We start from the raw sequence: 16,026 nt of genomic DNA, 5'->3' as shown, positions 1-16,026 counted from the left end.
AAAATTTCTTCACCAAGAGGGTTGTCAAGCATTGGAACAGGCTGCCCAGGGACGTGGTTGAGTCACCATCCCTGGAGGTATTTAAAAGGCCTGTAGATGTGGCGCTTAGGGACATGGTTTAGTGGTGGACTTGGCAGTGCTAGGTTAACGGTTGGACTTGATGATCTTAAGGGTCTTTTCCAACCTAAATGATTCTATGATTCTAAGTCAGGCAGCTGATACTATAAGAAATCTCTTTTACAGTCCTACAGCTAGAATTGAACTGAGATAACGCATACACACAAGTTACTTTCTAGAGAAATGGAGAGCAATTAAACATTCATCTAGCAGTAACACTTACCTGTACACCAGGGCCAGTGGCAGCTCCAAATGGTGGCCTCATCATAGGCTGCCCATACATAACTGGCTGCTGGGGCATCATAGGTACACCCGTGCCTGCTGGGGGCTGTAAATTAATGCAGTGTGAGTCGGGTTCTGGGTGAAGAAAGGAGAGTAGCGTAACAGAAGAGACTCACCATCCCAAATGCTGCTCCTGGCTGTGGGACAGGTGGAGTACCTCCTGTGGCAGGAACAGCACTTGCTGGAGGCACGGCTCCTGTCTAAAAAATGAAAAAAAAAAAAAAAAAAAAAAGCAAGAATCTCTGTAACACCAACTATCTGGAAACCGCATGGCGTCTCCAGCATTCTCAGAGTTTTTCTGGAAAGTACAACTGTTATGCAGCAGATAATACCTAACCTCAAAACTGCAATACTTCAAAGAATGAGAGTTGAATGAATCCTTACACTGATGCTTAGCTTCCCTTTTCATAAGAAAGCAAGGGTGACAGACTCCATTCATGAAGAGAATGGAGTCTATTTACTGAATACAACTCAAAATAGGCCCAAGAAAATATGTACTTTCCTCCTCCTTCTACATAGTGTAAGAAAGCATCCAAATTTCCTAATTGATACCCAACACACTTTTGCACTTGTATCACTGTATTTTAGTAAAGCTTAAGCAGATTGTAAAGCTAAGGGAAATAACTGCTATTATTAGTTTCCAATTAAAAAAAAAAAGTATTTAAGCCATGAGATTCATTTAAGTTAAAGAGTAAGTTCACATGCTTAAGCCACAATCACAACCATTACATACTTTACTAAGGAGAGTTCAGTTTATCTTGTTACGCTTTTCACTCATATGCTTAAATTAAGATTTTCATTCAAACAACACAAGAAAAAAAAAAGGTGATCTTTCACTAGGATTCAAGAAGAGAGAACTGTTAGTTTAGTAGTCTGACTGGATATACAGCACAACAAGGCCACCCCACTTACCTAGCAGAACCTACACATCATCCCTTTTGGTTCCCTTGTCTGTAACTTCCCATGCATAGAGTGTCCTTAAGGCCTTGAAAGTATCCAAGTCTCTCCTTTTCACAGAAGTATACACAATCCAAATTATTAAGAATTCTGAAGAGAGGCAGGAAGCATTCAAGGAAGGGATTTAAAAATGGTAGCAGGATTTTTAGGAATCTCATTACTGCTATCGTGTGGCCTAAGTATATTGGCACAATTTCTCAAGCTATTACAGAAGGTGTAGAGTCATGCCTGAGCCTCCACATCCTTACCGCCTACCTTGAGTCAGGTATATCCCACCGCACTTGGAGAGCAACTAGCACACTTTCAGTTCAAAGGACAGTGCACCTCTGGAGATACGCTGGAATTACTCACTGCACAGTCCACTTCTGTGAATGCTGCATTTAGTGCCCTTGGTTGATCCTTGCTTCCAGACTGAAATATGCCAGTTTCTTAGGAAACTGGAGACAAGTCAAGATAACCTGTTCCAGACTCATTAATCAGCAAACACCCTGCAGTTTCTGGCTAATAATTATGAACCTCTTTTCCAGTCTGCAAGTTTTCTGGGGAGCATTTCAATTAAAAGCTGTACTGCACTAGCAGCACAGCTGTCCCCAAACTAAAACCAACATCTGGACACTCAGGTATGGAAAGCAAGGAATAGAAAGACACAGATTAATGACATCAGGTGCAGTGATCTGACTGCAGCCAGACGAACACATTGTAGCTCAAAATCCAGTTAGGCAAATGCCAAGAAAATGGCCACACAAACTGAATCTGTTTTTGCCTCAAAGCACTAGGGTCACTCGAGGGAACGGGCTTTTATGAAATTCTGCTGATTTTAATCCAGAAGGTGAAAGGTCACAAGGAAGGGAAGAAGTGATGAAAACTTAAGTGGTTCAACAATGACGTGAAGGAAAGCTTCATTTTGGTCTCCACATTTAGTCTTCCTGCAGATCTGGTTTTCTTTGGTTTCAAAAAATACCTAAGTGCATGATTTTGAAGAAATATATATAGCACCCATGTTTCATGAAATGCTATCAAAACCACCCAGCTTTCCAGAAAGGCTAGTTACTTATCAGATGGTAAAACCACTACAAGATCAGGCTGATGACACAGAAGTTAGAAATTTCAGGTAGTACGAGTCAGATAGTTCACATCCAAGTAAAGCAAAGACAGTTTGAAGCCATTATTTTCAAGCTTACAGCACAGAAATGGTTAATCACTACTACTATATTCAACACATTGCCTGAGAATTGTCTGCTGGACAGAAAGTCCAAGAAGAGCCATGTTAGGTAGCTTCTAGCTAGTTTTAAGCCAGTGGTAATAACTGTAGCGCAGATGAGGTGCTGTTAGTATCTTCGTGTTTAGTAAGTACAATAAGAGATCAAAAAAATTCACTTACACTGTACAGTACTGCCCAGCCTTTCTATTAAGAAAAAAAGTTGACGTTACAACTAATACATTCAATGAAGTATCAAGTTCAGGGAATTCTTGTATCTTCCATAAGGTTAAGGAACAAGTTGGAACATGCTCAGAGTCACATTAACATCTGGCTGTGGCAGCAGGGAACTGAACTAGTCATGCTCCCCCTTGACAGTCCTTTGCTTCCCTTCCCAACCCAACTTTTTTCAAATGGAGGCTGTTTTATGCCCTGTGCGACTTTGATGAGATGAGGTATGATCCCTCTTCAGATTGCTCATGACCAAGTTGCTCTTGTGCCATATTTAGATTTTTAGCTCAATTCAACCCTCTTCTCTCAAAGTTAGTGCCTTCTGACACATTTTACAGCGCAATCTTAACTTTTCCAGCAGACTGCTTTACTCTGCTAAACAAGCTACCCACTTCTAATCTAACATCAGGAAAGCTTGAAAAAACAAATCTATTTATTTCCTCTCCTTCCAGTACTTCAGCTTTGGATCAATACCGTTGTCTTTTGGGCGATCAACCTGGGCCTGGTGCTGGCAAGACCTATACGGCTAACCACACGCTTGGAAATGTCCACAGGTATTAAGTGTACATGTAGAGTAACATCTTGATACATACGCTAGTGTATTTTCATTGACCTGAACTCAATGATTTATTTATGCCAGCTGTAAATCTGGTCTTAAAAACACGACTTGAAACAATCATATAATTTATACAGAAGCAAACTCTTTAGCTGAAGTAGACAGGAGCAGTGCCTACACGTATGCTTGCATAGTCTCAAAATACTGAGGTTTCAATACCAGTGGCATCGATGGATTAACCACCTACCAATGGACCACTTGGGACACCACCAGTTGACCATGTTGCAGGTGCTACTTTTGGCTGCCAGTTGGCTCCTCCTGTTAACTTTTTCTCTCCAGCATTCCACTGAAGGTCTCCCCTAATAGACAGGGAGAGAGAGAGCGCGATTATTTTCATACCCTCACAGTGAAAATGAAAACCAATGGCAGTATACATAAACGTTAGGCTTGCAGCTACATTAGTTTATGGTGTATGCAGTTTAAGTTATTAACAGAAGGATACACTTTTAGTGCCACTCAGTTTCAAGGGTTGTTAGCAGCAGACAGCAGTACACTCTATACTGAAGTCAGTTACATGGTTATGGCCTTTGTGGTGAGAATTAAAGAGAAGTTTTACTTAGTATTGACTGAAGGTAACATATTACTGCATATACCCTTGCAAAGTAGGAAGAGGGACTGCTACTGCCTATTCTACTGGGGCCAGGCAGTAGAGCTGCCTGCTAGAAGTCTTTGAAAGGTCATTTCATTGCTGGAAATCTTGCTCAGACAGTTGAAGGAGGAAAGCATTCAGTTCTGAAAAAAGGTGATAGATACAAGAGAAACAAGTCATTCATAGAATAAAAGGGCTGTTGCAAAACCAGGTTTTGTTAGAGGCTGCTCTATCCAGAATAAGATACACCATTTGAATGGAGTAGATTGAAGGAAGCTAAGTTTTGGGGATAAATCTCATGATGTGTTTATACATATCCCTCCTATCATCTCCACAGAGGCACAAAACATTTTGAATGTACACACATCATAAACTGGTCTTGCATACAGAGGAAGACTCAGCACAGAAGTAAGCAATCAGATTAAGAAGAGACATTCAAAAATAAATGCAATGCTGTAAATATTTCTTCTTGCAAAAAGAAGCTTTTCACTGCATGGAATGAACTTCTTTTCTATTTTACAAGTATTCCAATGCCTACACGATAAGCACATCCAGCGTCTGTAAAAAGATAAGAAACTATTACATATTAGCCTAGATTACTGAGGGGAGCTATACAATTTATTATCTGGACTATTCGTTCATTTTAAGTTGTTTGGAAATCAGCTATCCAATATGAAGACAGTAATTTACAGAAAAAAATTTAAGACTCAGATTAAAGCCAGCAAGTTTAAAAGCTATGTCAGGAACATTTAACCTTAATTATTCAGTGAACCTGCATAGAATAGAATACTTTTTCCAGAATTTTTCTGAACTGATTTTTTGGGGGGAAGGGGGCACATAACCAATTCATTGATTCTTAATAAACACTGAAATAGATGTAAGACTACACAGCAGAGTTGAAAACTTTTCTTTTTAAAATAAAGTTGAACTTACTTTTTTGAAGTGGTACCAGAAATTCCAAGATCTGAAAATTTTAAGAAAAAAGGAAAAAAAAAAAGAAGTAACGTGTTTAGTAAATTAAAGCATGTCAAAGTAACAGCTCATGTTTCATTGCACATGGGTTTATAGAGAGTAATAAAGTTTTGGCTGTCTTCATTTAGACAGCATCAGAGGACTGGCCACATCTACCCCTTCTTCAGGACAAACTTTTGAGGAACACTGCAGATGTCTTATACTTGAGGAAGCCATTTTTGCTCCAGAAGCAAACCAAAGTAACAATATATTCAGGTCTACTAGTGACAACACTAGTTTCTGTTCCTCATCGTACATACGGAAATAAAAGCTATTTTTCACATAGACATAAATCTGAACTTTACCTGGAAGTTTTGCACTGTTTTATCTGCTCTATCATACATGGGAACTCCAAGTAGTTTCCTCAATTACTCTTTGGAAGAAGTTTTAAGCTAAGTTTTAAAGAAAACTCTTCTCACATGACCAGTACAAGTCCTGTAAGTCACAGATTGCTGAGTTTGATTTTCTCCCCGAAACTTGGATATACCAAGTGACTTGCAGAAGAGGTTTCAAGTGATTAAGAGTCCTGCTGACTTCTAAGCATGGTAGTTTCCCCCCGCACCTAACAGAAGAGTATGCATCATAAGATCAGTTATATCTTTGCTGTGGTGTGTTTACATATACTAACAGAGTATACAATCCTCCAAAGTACAACTTCAGGAGTATTACACCTTAGCCTAGGTGGGCCTCTGTTGGGTTTTTTGGGGGGCTGCAGCTACTGATCTCTAGTTATAAAGGCTCTAGCCCTTTTACTACTATAGGAAAGAGAACATTTTTTTAGTTTAGCATTTCAAGACCATGTTTTGGAAAGTTCACTGTCTGAGAGAAGGTCTGTTCTTGGCTGTTGTGCACTCCTCACCCCACTGCTACTCCTCCTCTCATTAAGCAAGAAGTCAGCTATTTGTGTCCACCAGCTTTTCTGCTTAAATTCCACCGTGCTATCAGAAGCTTTGGACAATTTTCACCTTTCCATCTGTTATTACACAGGAGCACATCCATTAAGAGTCTGATATGCCCCTGAATGTACCTGGGACGTTCACATGTTACAAATCGTACCTACCACACAGATCCCATTATTTGACTCAGATCCTGGGCACAAAGAAGGACAAGTTACGAACCCAGACTACCAGCTATCTGAATCAGGCCTTATTCCTGCCTATAGCTTTCTTGATCTCCCCAGGGAAACAGGAGGACATTGAAGCAAGCTAAAATAGACAGGTATTTGGCTCCGTGGAAAAGTAACATAGCTGTATGTCACACCACTTAAAACCAAAATTTGTCACTTACTGCCTACTAAGTTTGCAAGAGACGAATCAAGATCACTTCCGAGGCCTTTGCTTGCTGCTGAAGCAGTGACTGTTGCTGTGGCTGAAGGTGCTACAGACTGACCAGAAGGAACCATAGTTGGCATAAGAAGATCACCTAAGCCATCAAACACTGGAAGTGAAAGGAAAGTGGGTTAGAACAGCAGCTGTGGTAAGAAAACCACTACCTGCCACTTTGCTGTTGCTCCAACAAATATAGCACAGACAACCACATCACAAGTCTTACCCAAAACACCATTTGACATTAAAAGTAATGCCAACAAGGGCATGCATGTTGTTTTACTAGACACTGAATGTACGGTAATCCTGAAAAAGCTATACCGATGAGAACTAATATGAGAGGACATGCCTAAAAGGACTTTAATGGGAGAGTTGAATCTACAGAGATACAGCACCACTTCCACGTGACACTATTTTTCTTACAGCCATCCTTAGATGTCAGATGCATACACGTTTGTCAGGAGATATTCATTTAAACATTTTTAAAATTAACGTCTTGCAAACACCAGTCAGAATTACTGTGGCAAAGGCAGTCTTATACCTTGACATGTAACGGCAACAGGATTGAAAGTTTCAAGATGTTACTATTCACTTGCAAGCAGCGGGGGATCGGGAAAACCTACTAACACCTTATGAGATCAGAAGGAACCAGAACCATCCACTCTGACAGAGCTAGCCTCCTTAGTCCGGTCATCTAACTCAGAAGTTCATTTTTTAGATCCCTTGAAGTCAAACCGCCTGGTACATCTCATGCCAGCATTCTATCTTCTGATCTGTATTTGAGGTACATGCTAATGCAAAGTCAACAGGAAGGGGTAGCATGTGCACTGGCAAGCAACCAAATAACCAAGCAGCAGTACTACTTCAACCTTTTTTTCTTGTACAGTTGCAGAACTCACCAATTTTAAGTTTGTAGCAAGGACCCAGCATGGAAAACATAGAATGGAAGAGATACAAACAAAATGATAGCAGTGATGAAAGTTTAAGCTTATAGTCAGGCAGAGAACACGATCTCAGTCTCCGTTTTGTGTACCTTCAGGTGCCATGCAAGCTCAAGAACAGCTTCAGCAGCAGCAGCAAGATGACTTGCCCATAAACTTGATTTACAGAACAGTGTTTTCCTTGAGTAATTCCTGATTCATGCAGTCAAGCACATGCAAGGATGATGTTCACACTAGTTTGTTTTTTACTGACATGGTAGAATAAAAAAATGGGTACAGAGAGCTCTTGGGCACACATCAGTCTAACCACCACCCTGAGTTCTTCCAGTGGAGAAGGAACAGGGAAATCACTGATATTGCTTGTACTCAGAGCCTAAATATGGTGTCATTAACTCATCTAACACATAAAACACATTAGAAAATCCACAGGAGGAAACCCTGTGACTCACCTGATGCATCAAACGAACTGCCAGTCGTTGGAGCTGTTGTCCCAAAAGCTGCATCAAAGTTAGGCTGTAGTAAGCTGGTTTGAGCTGGAGTAACTGGGGATGGTGATGGAGAGGGAGCAATAAAAGAACCTCCAAAGCCTTTAAAAAGCCACATAAGAGAGGTGTGGACATTAGAGTCAGTCTTGTTGGGCTATGTTTAACAAAAGCTCAATCTATAGAAGGCAGAATGATACAGACAATTCTTACTAGACCATTGTAAATAATTCAGTACTACACAAGCATCCTTGGTATGCCAGGTATGATCCAGGGAATTCAAGATTTTGTGGGAGTCACCAATAAAAACTTTAATGTTTGTTATTTAGATTTCTGCAGAGGCAGACCAACGGAGCATAGAACACAATTTTTCCAGTACTATACACTACTGTTCTAGGTAAGTAATCTCACAGGCAGAATGCAACAAACAAGAATTAGTTCAGAAAAAAGAGAACAGAGGACTAACTTGAGAAAAGCATATGATCACCCATCAACTACTTTGGAATCTCAATTCAGAAGGAAGTGTTTTACTAATCCAGTTTAGCCTCTCTCACCATCTTAAAACATCCTGGTCTCCCTCGTCAAGATGTCTTCAAGCTACCCCCCCCCCCCCCCCCATGCCAAAGCAGGATCAACAGCATCCACAAGCGAACTGCTTGTAGGCTGGAGAATCTCCATGATTAAGGTTAACGTATATATTATAAACCCTATATTTATATAAATAAACCCTACTCATGGAGATTCTCTAGTCTACAAGCAACGCATTCCCATGCTTGACTATTCTTAAAGTCCCTCCCTTGCCCTGTATATAATTCAATCTCCCTCGCAATTTAAGCTTATTTGTATTATCTATAGACTCTGGAAACTGATTAAATATGCAAAGACTCCGTCAAAATGAGAACAGACATATGACACTTTCTCAATTCTCTCTAGCCTACAAGCCACTCCTCTTATTCAATCTCTTCTTGACAGTGATGTCCAAGGCCTCTATACTACATCTTCAGTCTCTCAGCCTTGTTTTTTCCCAGCTGCCCTTGCATAGAAAGGATCAGATCTGAGCTTAGTGCTCCAACCGCGACTACGCAAATGCAGCAGGAAGAGCACTCTGCACAACCTGCAGGCTGTACATTTTTCCCCCCTATATCAGAGTAGGAAGCATATTATTTTGCCACAGCTGAGCACAAGGCAGTGACGAGTCAGTGCTCTACCACCGTCTTTAGTTTCTTTTCAGGGAATGTCCTGCCTTACAGTCTACTGTCCTTATTTGTCCAGCTAATCATTGCTGCCTATGGACAGAAGCTTGAATATGTACTCGTTTGAAATTTCTCCTTTAGATAATTTTCTCCAATTTGTAGAGACCATTTTAAGTCCTATTCTCATCCGAAAGTAAATACTGATCTTGTCATGTGGATGAAATCTCAAAAAATAAGCATGCTACTCCAACAGTCACATTGTTGAAATTAAGTACTAAATACAACTTATCAATTAAGAAGAGAATATCTATTTATATTAAACCCTTATCGTTACTTTCTGTCTTTTTACTGATATAGTTTCTACCACTCTTGTTTAAGCAGTAAACTAATTCCTTTCTTCCTCTTCTTTCTTCAGCTTTCTTTAGTTACCAGTTCACTGGGGAAGTCAGCTTTTTAAAAATGGGAAAATAAAGAAAATTCTGAAGATTTTCTAACCACTTTTTTATCCAAACTGCTTTCCATGGTCACAGGGTATATCAATTACAGCACATTATGCAGACGTCTTACAAACAGTGACAACAGCACATTTCCCAGCTATGAAATCAAGCACCTGCCAGACATTTAACTATGAGACAGGCTAGAATTCAACATAAAGGACTTGTGCTCAAATTGTGAGCAACAACTATATCAATTGTTACTGTGAGATCTCAGACGCTCTCCCCAAAAACTTTGCTTTCTCAGAGAACAAAGTAAAACACCAAACACTTAACAAATGTTGAAAGAAAGAAATTTATACACACACACTTGATGCATCAGACTTACTTACACATCAGGTGCATATTTCAGAAGAGAAGTGAGTCAGCAGTAGCTAATTGTATTCAAACCGAAACCCTCAGTAGGGAAATGAGAGTGGTGTGCCATCACTGGGTCCTGGGCACCAGGCCAGCAACTTGCTGTACCGCCAGCAGACAGGTTTTAGTTGTGGAACGCCTGGCCTATATGAACAAATACATTGGCCCCAGACACAGCTGGGAGAGGACAGAAAACTTGACTGTGCACTACAAGTCCAGGAGAACACAACCTGGTTAGAAACACCTCATAAATTACGTCCTTCAGCTGAAGCTTGCCAGATTGCTGGCAATGACCAAAACCACTTCAGATCGTAACTTAAACTGGTCCCTTCAGATACTACTGAGCAAGGGCACTGGCTGGAGCCAAGGAAGCAGGAGCGGGAAACCGAGCAGCCTGCTTTCTGCAGTCTGAAGTGAAGAGCATTTCAAAAGCCTGCGTGAGCTTTCCTGTGTTTATTAGGCCTACTTCAGGGTTCCGGCACCAACAAGCTCTTATTACCCAAATCCTAGTCCACAGCAAGCCACATGCTCACAGATGCTAACTCTGAATCTGGACAAACGCACTGCGATCAGAGATCTGCCCTCAGCTCTCCAAGGTCCATTCTTGAAGTGGGTTTGTCACGGGATAATTTAGGTTGGAAGGGACCTCTGGAAGTCAGCCTGCCCAAAGCTGGTCTAATCAAATCAGGTTGCCCAGAGATTTGCCTTGGCACTTCCAAGAGAAGAGATTTCACTGCCTCTCTGGGCGGCCTGTTGTCATATCTGACCATCCTCATGGTAAAAAAAATAAAAGTAAAAATCCAGTATTTAACTGGAATTTCCCACCCACATGCCTTTTTTCCTGTCACTGTGCACCTCCAAGAAGAACCTGGCTAATCTTCTCTGTATCCTCCAGTGAGGTAGTTTAGACACCTATAAAGCCTCCCTTTTGCCTTCTCTTTTCAAGGCTGAATGGACCCAGTCCTCAGCCTCTCCTCATATGTCATGTGCACCAGTCACCATCTCAGTGGCCCTCCACTGAACTCACTCTGGTACGTCTTGATCACCCGCATCAAGAAATTCTCTAATACATTCCAGAAGTCCCCTGGATTACCGGCACCCAGCCATATTGCCCTTCCAGCACATACTATGGTGCTTAAAGTTGCCCGTGAGTGCCAAAGCCTGTGACAGTGAGGCTTTCTCCAGCTGCCTAAAAAAAAAAAAGCTTCCTCTACTGCCTCTTCTTGATCAGGCAGTCTGTAGCAGACACCTACTATAACATCACCAGTGCTGGCCCGTCCTCTGATCCTTACCTACAAACTCTCTCCTGGTTCATCACCTGTCCTAAGGCAAAGCTCCATGTATTCAACTATCTGCAAACAAGTATTAATCTCCAAAGAATCAGACGACAAGCAGGTTGACAAGATACAGGGATGACAAAGGCAGCTGACTGCAGCAATTCCTAAAGCACTGGAGCCATCTAAAGACCCTGTGCTCAGTTAGATCCTTTCCGTGTCCTGAGTGAGAACAAGGAGCTTGGCAGCAGGGCATGACTTAATATCCATTTATAAGATTCTGTTTAGAAAGTTATGTAAGCTTTTGCAAAGCCCCATAAAGTGTCTGTTTCTCCAGCTACAGAAGAGAGTTCTCTCCAGCTTCAGGTGAAGTTTGCATGACAACTGGTCTTAATTCCATAGCTTTTAGCCTTGCGCAATTTAACAGCAACGTCAGGCACAGAATCCATAAAAATGCTTTAAGAGTTTAAGTTCCTAGTTGTCTAGGAGACCCAGAGTGAGCCTGCAGAAACAGCAGCAACCGAGTTAGATGTGTCATCCCCAACTGCCCGATTTTGAGGTTGCTTTTACTTACACAAGTAAGATTTCTTATAAGAACACGCTATTAGTTCATGTGTTCTGGGATACACATGCACACAGTTTAATTGGATAGAAAGATCTAGAAGGGAAAATGGCTAGACTATTGTATTTATCAGCATAGTTCTAGTCTCATCTGCTGAGAGGCTTAGAAGAGTATGAAAAAAATTCTACCATATTTTCTAAGCGAGCCAAGAAGAGACTAGAAACTTATTTGACAGCAGAACACTTAAGACAATGATGCATAGCAAGTATACTCGTAACATTATGCATATAAACACTTAGTACAACCAAACACTCATAAACCATGAAGGACAAGCCTTCAGCCACCATATGAATTCTGGACACTCTTAAATTTAAAACTGGATTACACTGCAGGCTGTATATCTGCCATTATCTAGGGTGAACAAATGCTTAGCAATATGCTGTAACGTTTATAGGCTCTCCGTATCTGCCAAAAAATATTCAAATCTACTTGGAGCCCTTTTGAATGTACAGTCAAAGCAAAAATAAAATAGAATTTTAAAAAAATCATTTGTTCACCCCAACTGCTTCAGGTCTGCTTGAGTATTCAGACTTATAACATCCCTTTTATAATTTAGGTTTTGATTTAATGTGACTCATCAGATTCAGAGAGCACACTGCTGAAGTTTAAGCCATCTGGAGCATAATTCCTACTGGAACTTAAGCTTAGTTACAGATAAGGACATAAAATATATTGTATTGTAATGTTTGCATAAGCAGAATCGGCTTCTGCCTGACAACATCTTTGTACCCAGTCCCCCAATAACACACATAACTGCAAATGACTGGTATGTTTCAGAATCTAATAGTTAAAGCCTGATCTCCACCTTTAAGCTATCCATAGACTAACTAATACAAAGACCTATTGAAGCAATATTAAAACAAAAGGTGGTCTTCTACCTTAAAATCATGAAGGTGCCTGTACTAAAGTTTTAGCATGCATTTACACATTATGTCCCACTTCAAGTAGCTGGCTTGCCAGCACTAGAACCGATTGAGAATGGACATATACATTATTATCATCTAGACTACTTCTACCTTCCTGCAGCACAACTAGGTGATGCCCACACTTAGAGCAGGTACTAGAAAATGTGTCCTCTTCTGAGATGGCTTCAGCGCGCAAGCACCCACTTGTACCAACTCACAGCACTTAGAGCAGATTACATACTGAGGTATCTCACTTACATTATGTATTCCTCATACAACGGAGGACCTCTCACGAGCATATAAAGGCAAAACATACACAGGGTTGGACTTCTGATACAGTGTAAGTTGGCATGAGAGACCTGCAGACATACAGACAGCAACTGACGTCAGGGCCCACCATACCTAGAGTGCTTAGCAGTTGCATAAAGGGCAGACTATCACTCCAGCTCAGAAGTAAAGTCAAAGGTGTTGTTAGTATGAAGCTAACAATCATCTTCAAAGTTCATGAAGGATAACCTACCAACTAATTCTACTGACAAATTCACCTTTCAGAAACACGGGGGAAACTAAGCCAAGTCTTCCTCAAACCAGAAATGCGTTGTTAGTTTCCTTTAAACCTGAGGAAGACATGCTGGGATCTTGTTCTCTACAAACTTCAAGCTGGGGTGGGGGGAGTCACAACTGTTTAGCACAATCACTATAGCCACTAAAATACATGGTACAGCACGAATTTTGGAGAATGGTACAAACAGAATTCAGCTGAAGCTGCTTACCTGTAGGATGCAGACTACAACAATACAGTTATTCAACCTTCGAAATAGGTGTGATAGTGACGCCACATTCAGCACTAGCACAGACCTCATCTCACCCAGTATAAGGAGAGGGTCTCTATCACTTCTATGCCCTTGTGCTCAGAAAAGCTCTCATCACCCCACTCTCCTTGGCTAAATGCAAGACTGCTACCAAGTTATTAATTCAAGCTCTTAACATTTAAGTGTGTAACCTGCCTCAACTAAATCAACCAAGAAACAAAGGTGAATTAGTAGTAAGGAATAAGTAGCATAGCCTGCAATACTGCTTAACTTAAGTACAGCTAGAGCCAGCCAAAGAAACTTTATGTATACACTCCTATTCAGTAAACAGTAGAGAAAAATAAGGCTTGTGTAGGAGGTAGGAAAATGAAGAGCATGGGAAGAAGATAATCTAGGAAGTTAACTTGTACTTCAGGACAGTGCCTCCATTATAGATCACTGTAGTTTTAATTTAAGACGTCTAAAGTACTAAGAAATCTTGTGAACAAGAATTTTATTCCACTGCAAAAGTCCACTTACACCCAAGGAACATAAGAGATTTCAAAGACCATTTCTTAGTTTTGCCTTAAAATAAGAAGTTTTTAGAAGTTCTTTATTACCGGCAAGTAGGTCTGCAGAAGCTGAAGAACTAGAAGCAGCCTGGGTTGCGGGCTGGGGTTCAGAAGCACTACTTCCAAAAGCATCTAAAGGGAATTCCAGAAAGCATCAAGAAAAAGCAAAGAGTTCAATATTAAATGCATCAATTCATCACTTATCGTAAACAAAAGATGACAAAAGGATAACCATTTCATTCATCAGAAGAAAATGAAAGTGCTTGGCCATCTTTATTGCAGAGCAGTACCATGGATGCAAAGCTCAGGTGGAAAAAAGGAGGTGCAACAAACCAGCACTTGAAAGAAATCTCTTTTCTTTTAGTTGAGCCTCTTCTCAGAAAACCCTAACAAACCACAGTGTTCTAGATGAGAGGCTTAAGCCCTTTGGAGATGAATGCATCGGATGACAGATTGGAGTAATTCCAGCCACAACCTACTTACTGACTCACATTAAGTCTTTTTAGAAGAACATTTCACTAATATTTGAAAATTCATTACTTCAAAGCAACATTCCTGTTCTACAGCACTGCTGGAGTTGGTTGTGCCCATCCTAATTTCCATTTTGTCAAATCCAACAAAAATCCTGTAATTCAGATACCCAGTTTGAGACAAGTCACCCTCAAAACTTCAGCTGCTTTGAGAAACAGAACAGAGAAAACAACGTGACCATAGAGAGTTGCAAAGAAGAAAAAAGAACACAACAGACTTTCATTGGACCTCTGAGGAAGAGCCATACATGCATTGACTGAAGACAGAATGGCAGGTGTCATGACAACAGAATGACCACACTGACAGCTTATTTGCAGTTCGTTGTTGTGCAATACAAAGAACTGGACAGGCTAGTATTAGCCGTGATGCTACATAGAAAAGCTGTGAGAAGGGGAAACTGCAGCTTTAGCCAAGCACAAAGGTAATTAAAATTAAGTGATTCAACTCTGAAGTGGTGAGGAAAGAAAAAATACCCACCACCAAATAGGTCAATCACACCTGAAGAATCCACCTTTGCTGGAGAGGCAGTGGGTAGAGGAGAGGGGGCTGCAAATGCATCCACTGCAGTAAGCATAGGATAAATAATATTTAGTATCAGCAAGGCAACAATGATAGCTAAATATTTCAAAGCCACGTGGGCTCCACCAGTTAGAACCACAGGGTCGGTAAATTCAGGTAACAGTCTTCAGAACTGCAAACAGAAAGCGATACGTTTCTCACACAGCAACTGAAAACCACAGTACTTTAAAGAAAACATTGTTAATTAAGAATTTTCTTATGCTTAGAGGAGGATTTACTCTCTCAACAACCACATCACTTACTCAACTTCAGTGTCAGCCACTTCATGGTTCGCATCTTCAGCAGCTGCTAATCTTGTGACCAAAGTGTCAACAAACCCACAACTTAGTATTTCAGCTTAAAGACGTAAATTGGCAGTAAGTCTTATTTTTTTTACTCGAGGAAAAAAACCCCTGTAGGACGGCCTGTGAAGACAAGCACTCACCAGATAAGAGATCAGCAGTGAGAGAACTCTCAGGCACAGGAGACGCTCCATGCGGCGGAGATGAAAAAGCATCTTCCAGAAATGAAAGAAAAAACGAGAAGTAAGTATCATTCAAGTCAGTTTACACCATTACACAGCATCAAAGCAGCAGAGTACTGGAAGAATTCTCTCTTTACCTGTACCAAAGAGATCTATGCTAGGAGTAGCATCTGGTTTAGGTGCTGCAGGTACATCAGGAACAGACTCAAATAAATCTAAGGCCAAGAACATAACACGTCTTTAACTCATCTTTGAAAGGCGGGACCGAAAGCAGAACTTTCAAGTTTTGCACATTGTATTTAGAGTTAATAGGCTCTCTGGTTTGAAAGCCTAGCACACAGCACGCATGCAACAATGATTTGTTTGTTCTGTGCTCCTGACAGATCAATCCACCAGAATCCAAGAGTTAAAAACAAAATTACCACCAAAGATATCTAGAGCAGGAGGAGCGGAGGTGGTGGCGGTAGCAGAAGTGGTGGCAGCAGTGGGAGGGGGA

The 16,026-nt window shown here is 40.8% G+C and overlaps 1 protein-coding gene across 1 annotated transcript in view; it reads right to left on the bottom strand.

Moving 5' to 3' along the window:
* SNAP91 (synaptosomal-associated protein, 91kDa) overlaps nt 1–16,026 on the bottom strand; it is a 70,853-nt gene that overhangs the window by 4,623 nt on the left and 50,204 nt on the right. Inside the window, exons 18-28 of the mRNA XM_009333223.1 lie at nt 15,953–16,024; nt 15,668–15,745; nt 15,492–15,563; nt 14,966–15,049; nt 14,006–14,089; nt 7,717–7,854; nt 6,289–6,438; nt 4,924–4,954; nt 3,589–3,700; nt 516–599; nt 341–445 (exon numbers count right to left, since the gene is read on the bottom strand). Of these exons, the coding sequence (XP_009331498.1) occupies nt 341–445; nt 516–599; nt 3,589–3,700; nt 4,924–4,954; nt 6,289–6,438; nt 7,717–7,854; nt 14,006–14,089; nt 14,966–15,049; nt 15,492–15,563; nt 15,668–15,745; nt 15,953–16,024 (1,010 nt within the window). The remainder of the gene's footprint in view (nt 1–340; nt 446–515; nt 600–3,588; nt 3,701–4,923; nt 4,955–6,288; nt 6,439–7,716; nt 7,855–14,005; nt 14,090–14,965; nt 15,050–15,491; nt 15,564–15,667; nt 15,746–15,952; nt 16,025–16,026) is intronic.

This window comes from Pygoscelis adeliae, unplaced genomic scaffold, assembly GCF_000699105.1.
Source record: "Pygoscelis adeliae isolate BGI_AS28 unplaced genomic scaffold, ASM69910v1 Scaffold57, whole genome shotgun sequence".
NCBI classification, from domain to species: Eukaryota; Metazoa; Chordata; class Aves; order Sphenisciformes; family Spheniscidae; genus Pygoscelis; species Pygoscelis adeliae.
This window is presented reverse-complemented; position numbering and strand designations above follow the sequence as displayed.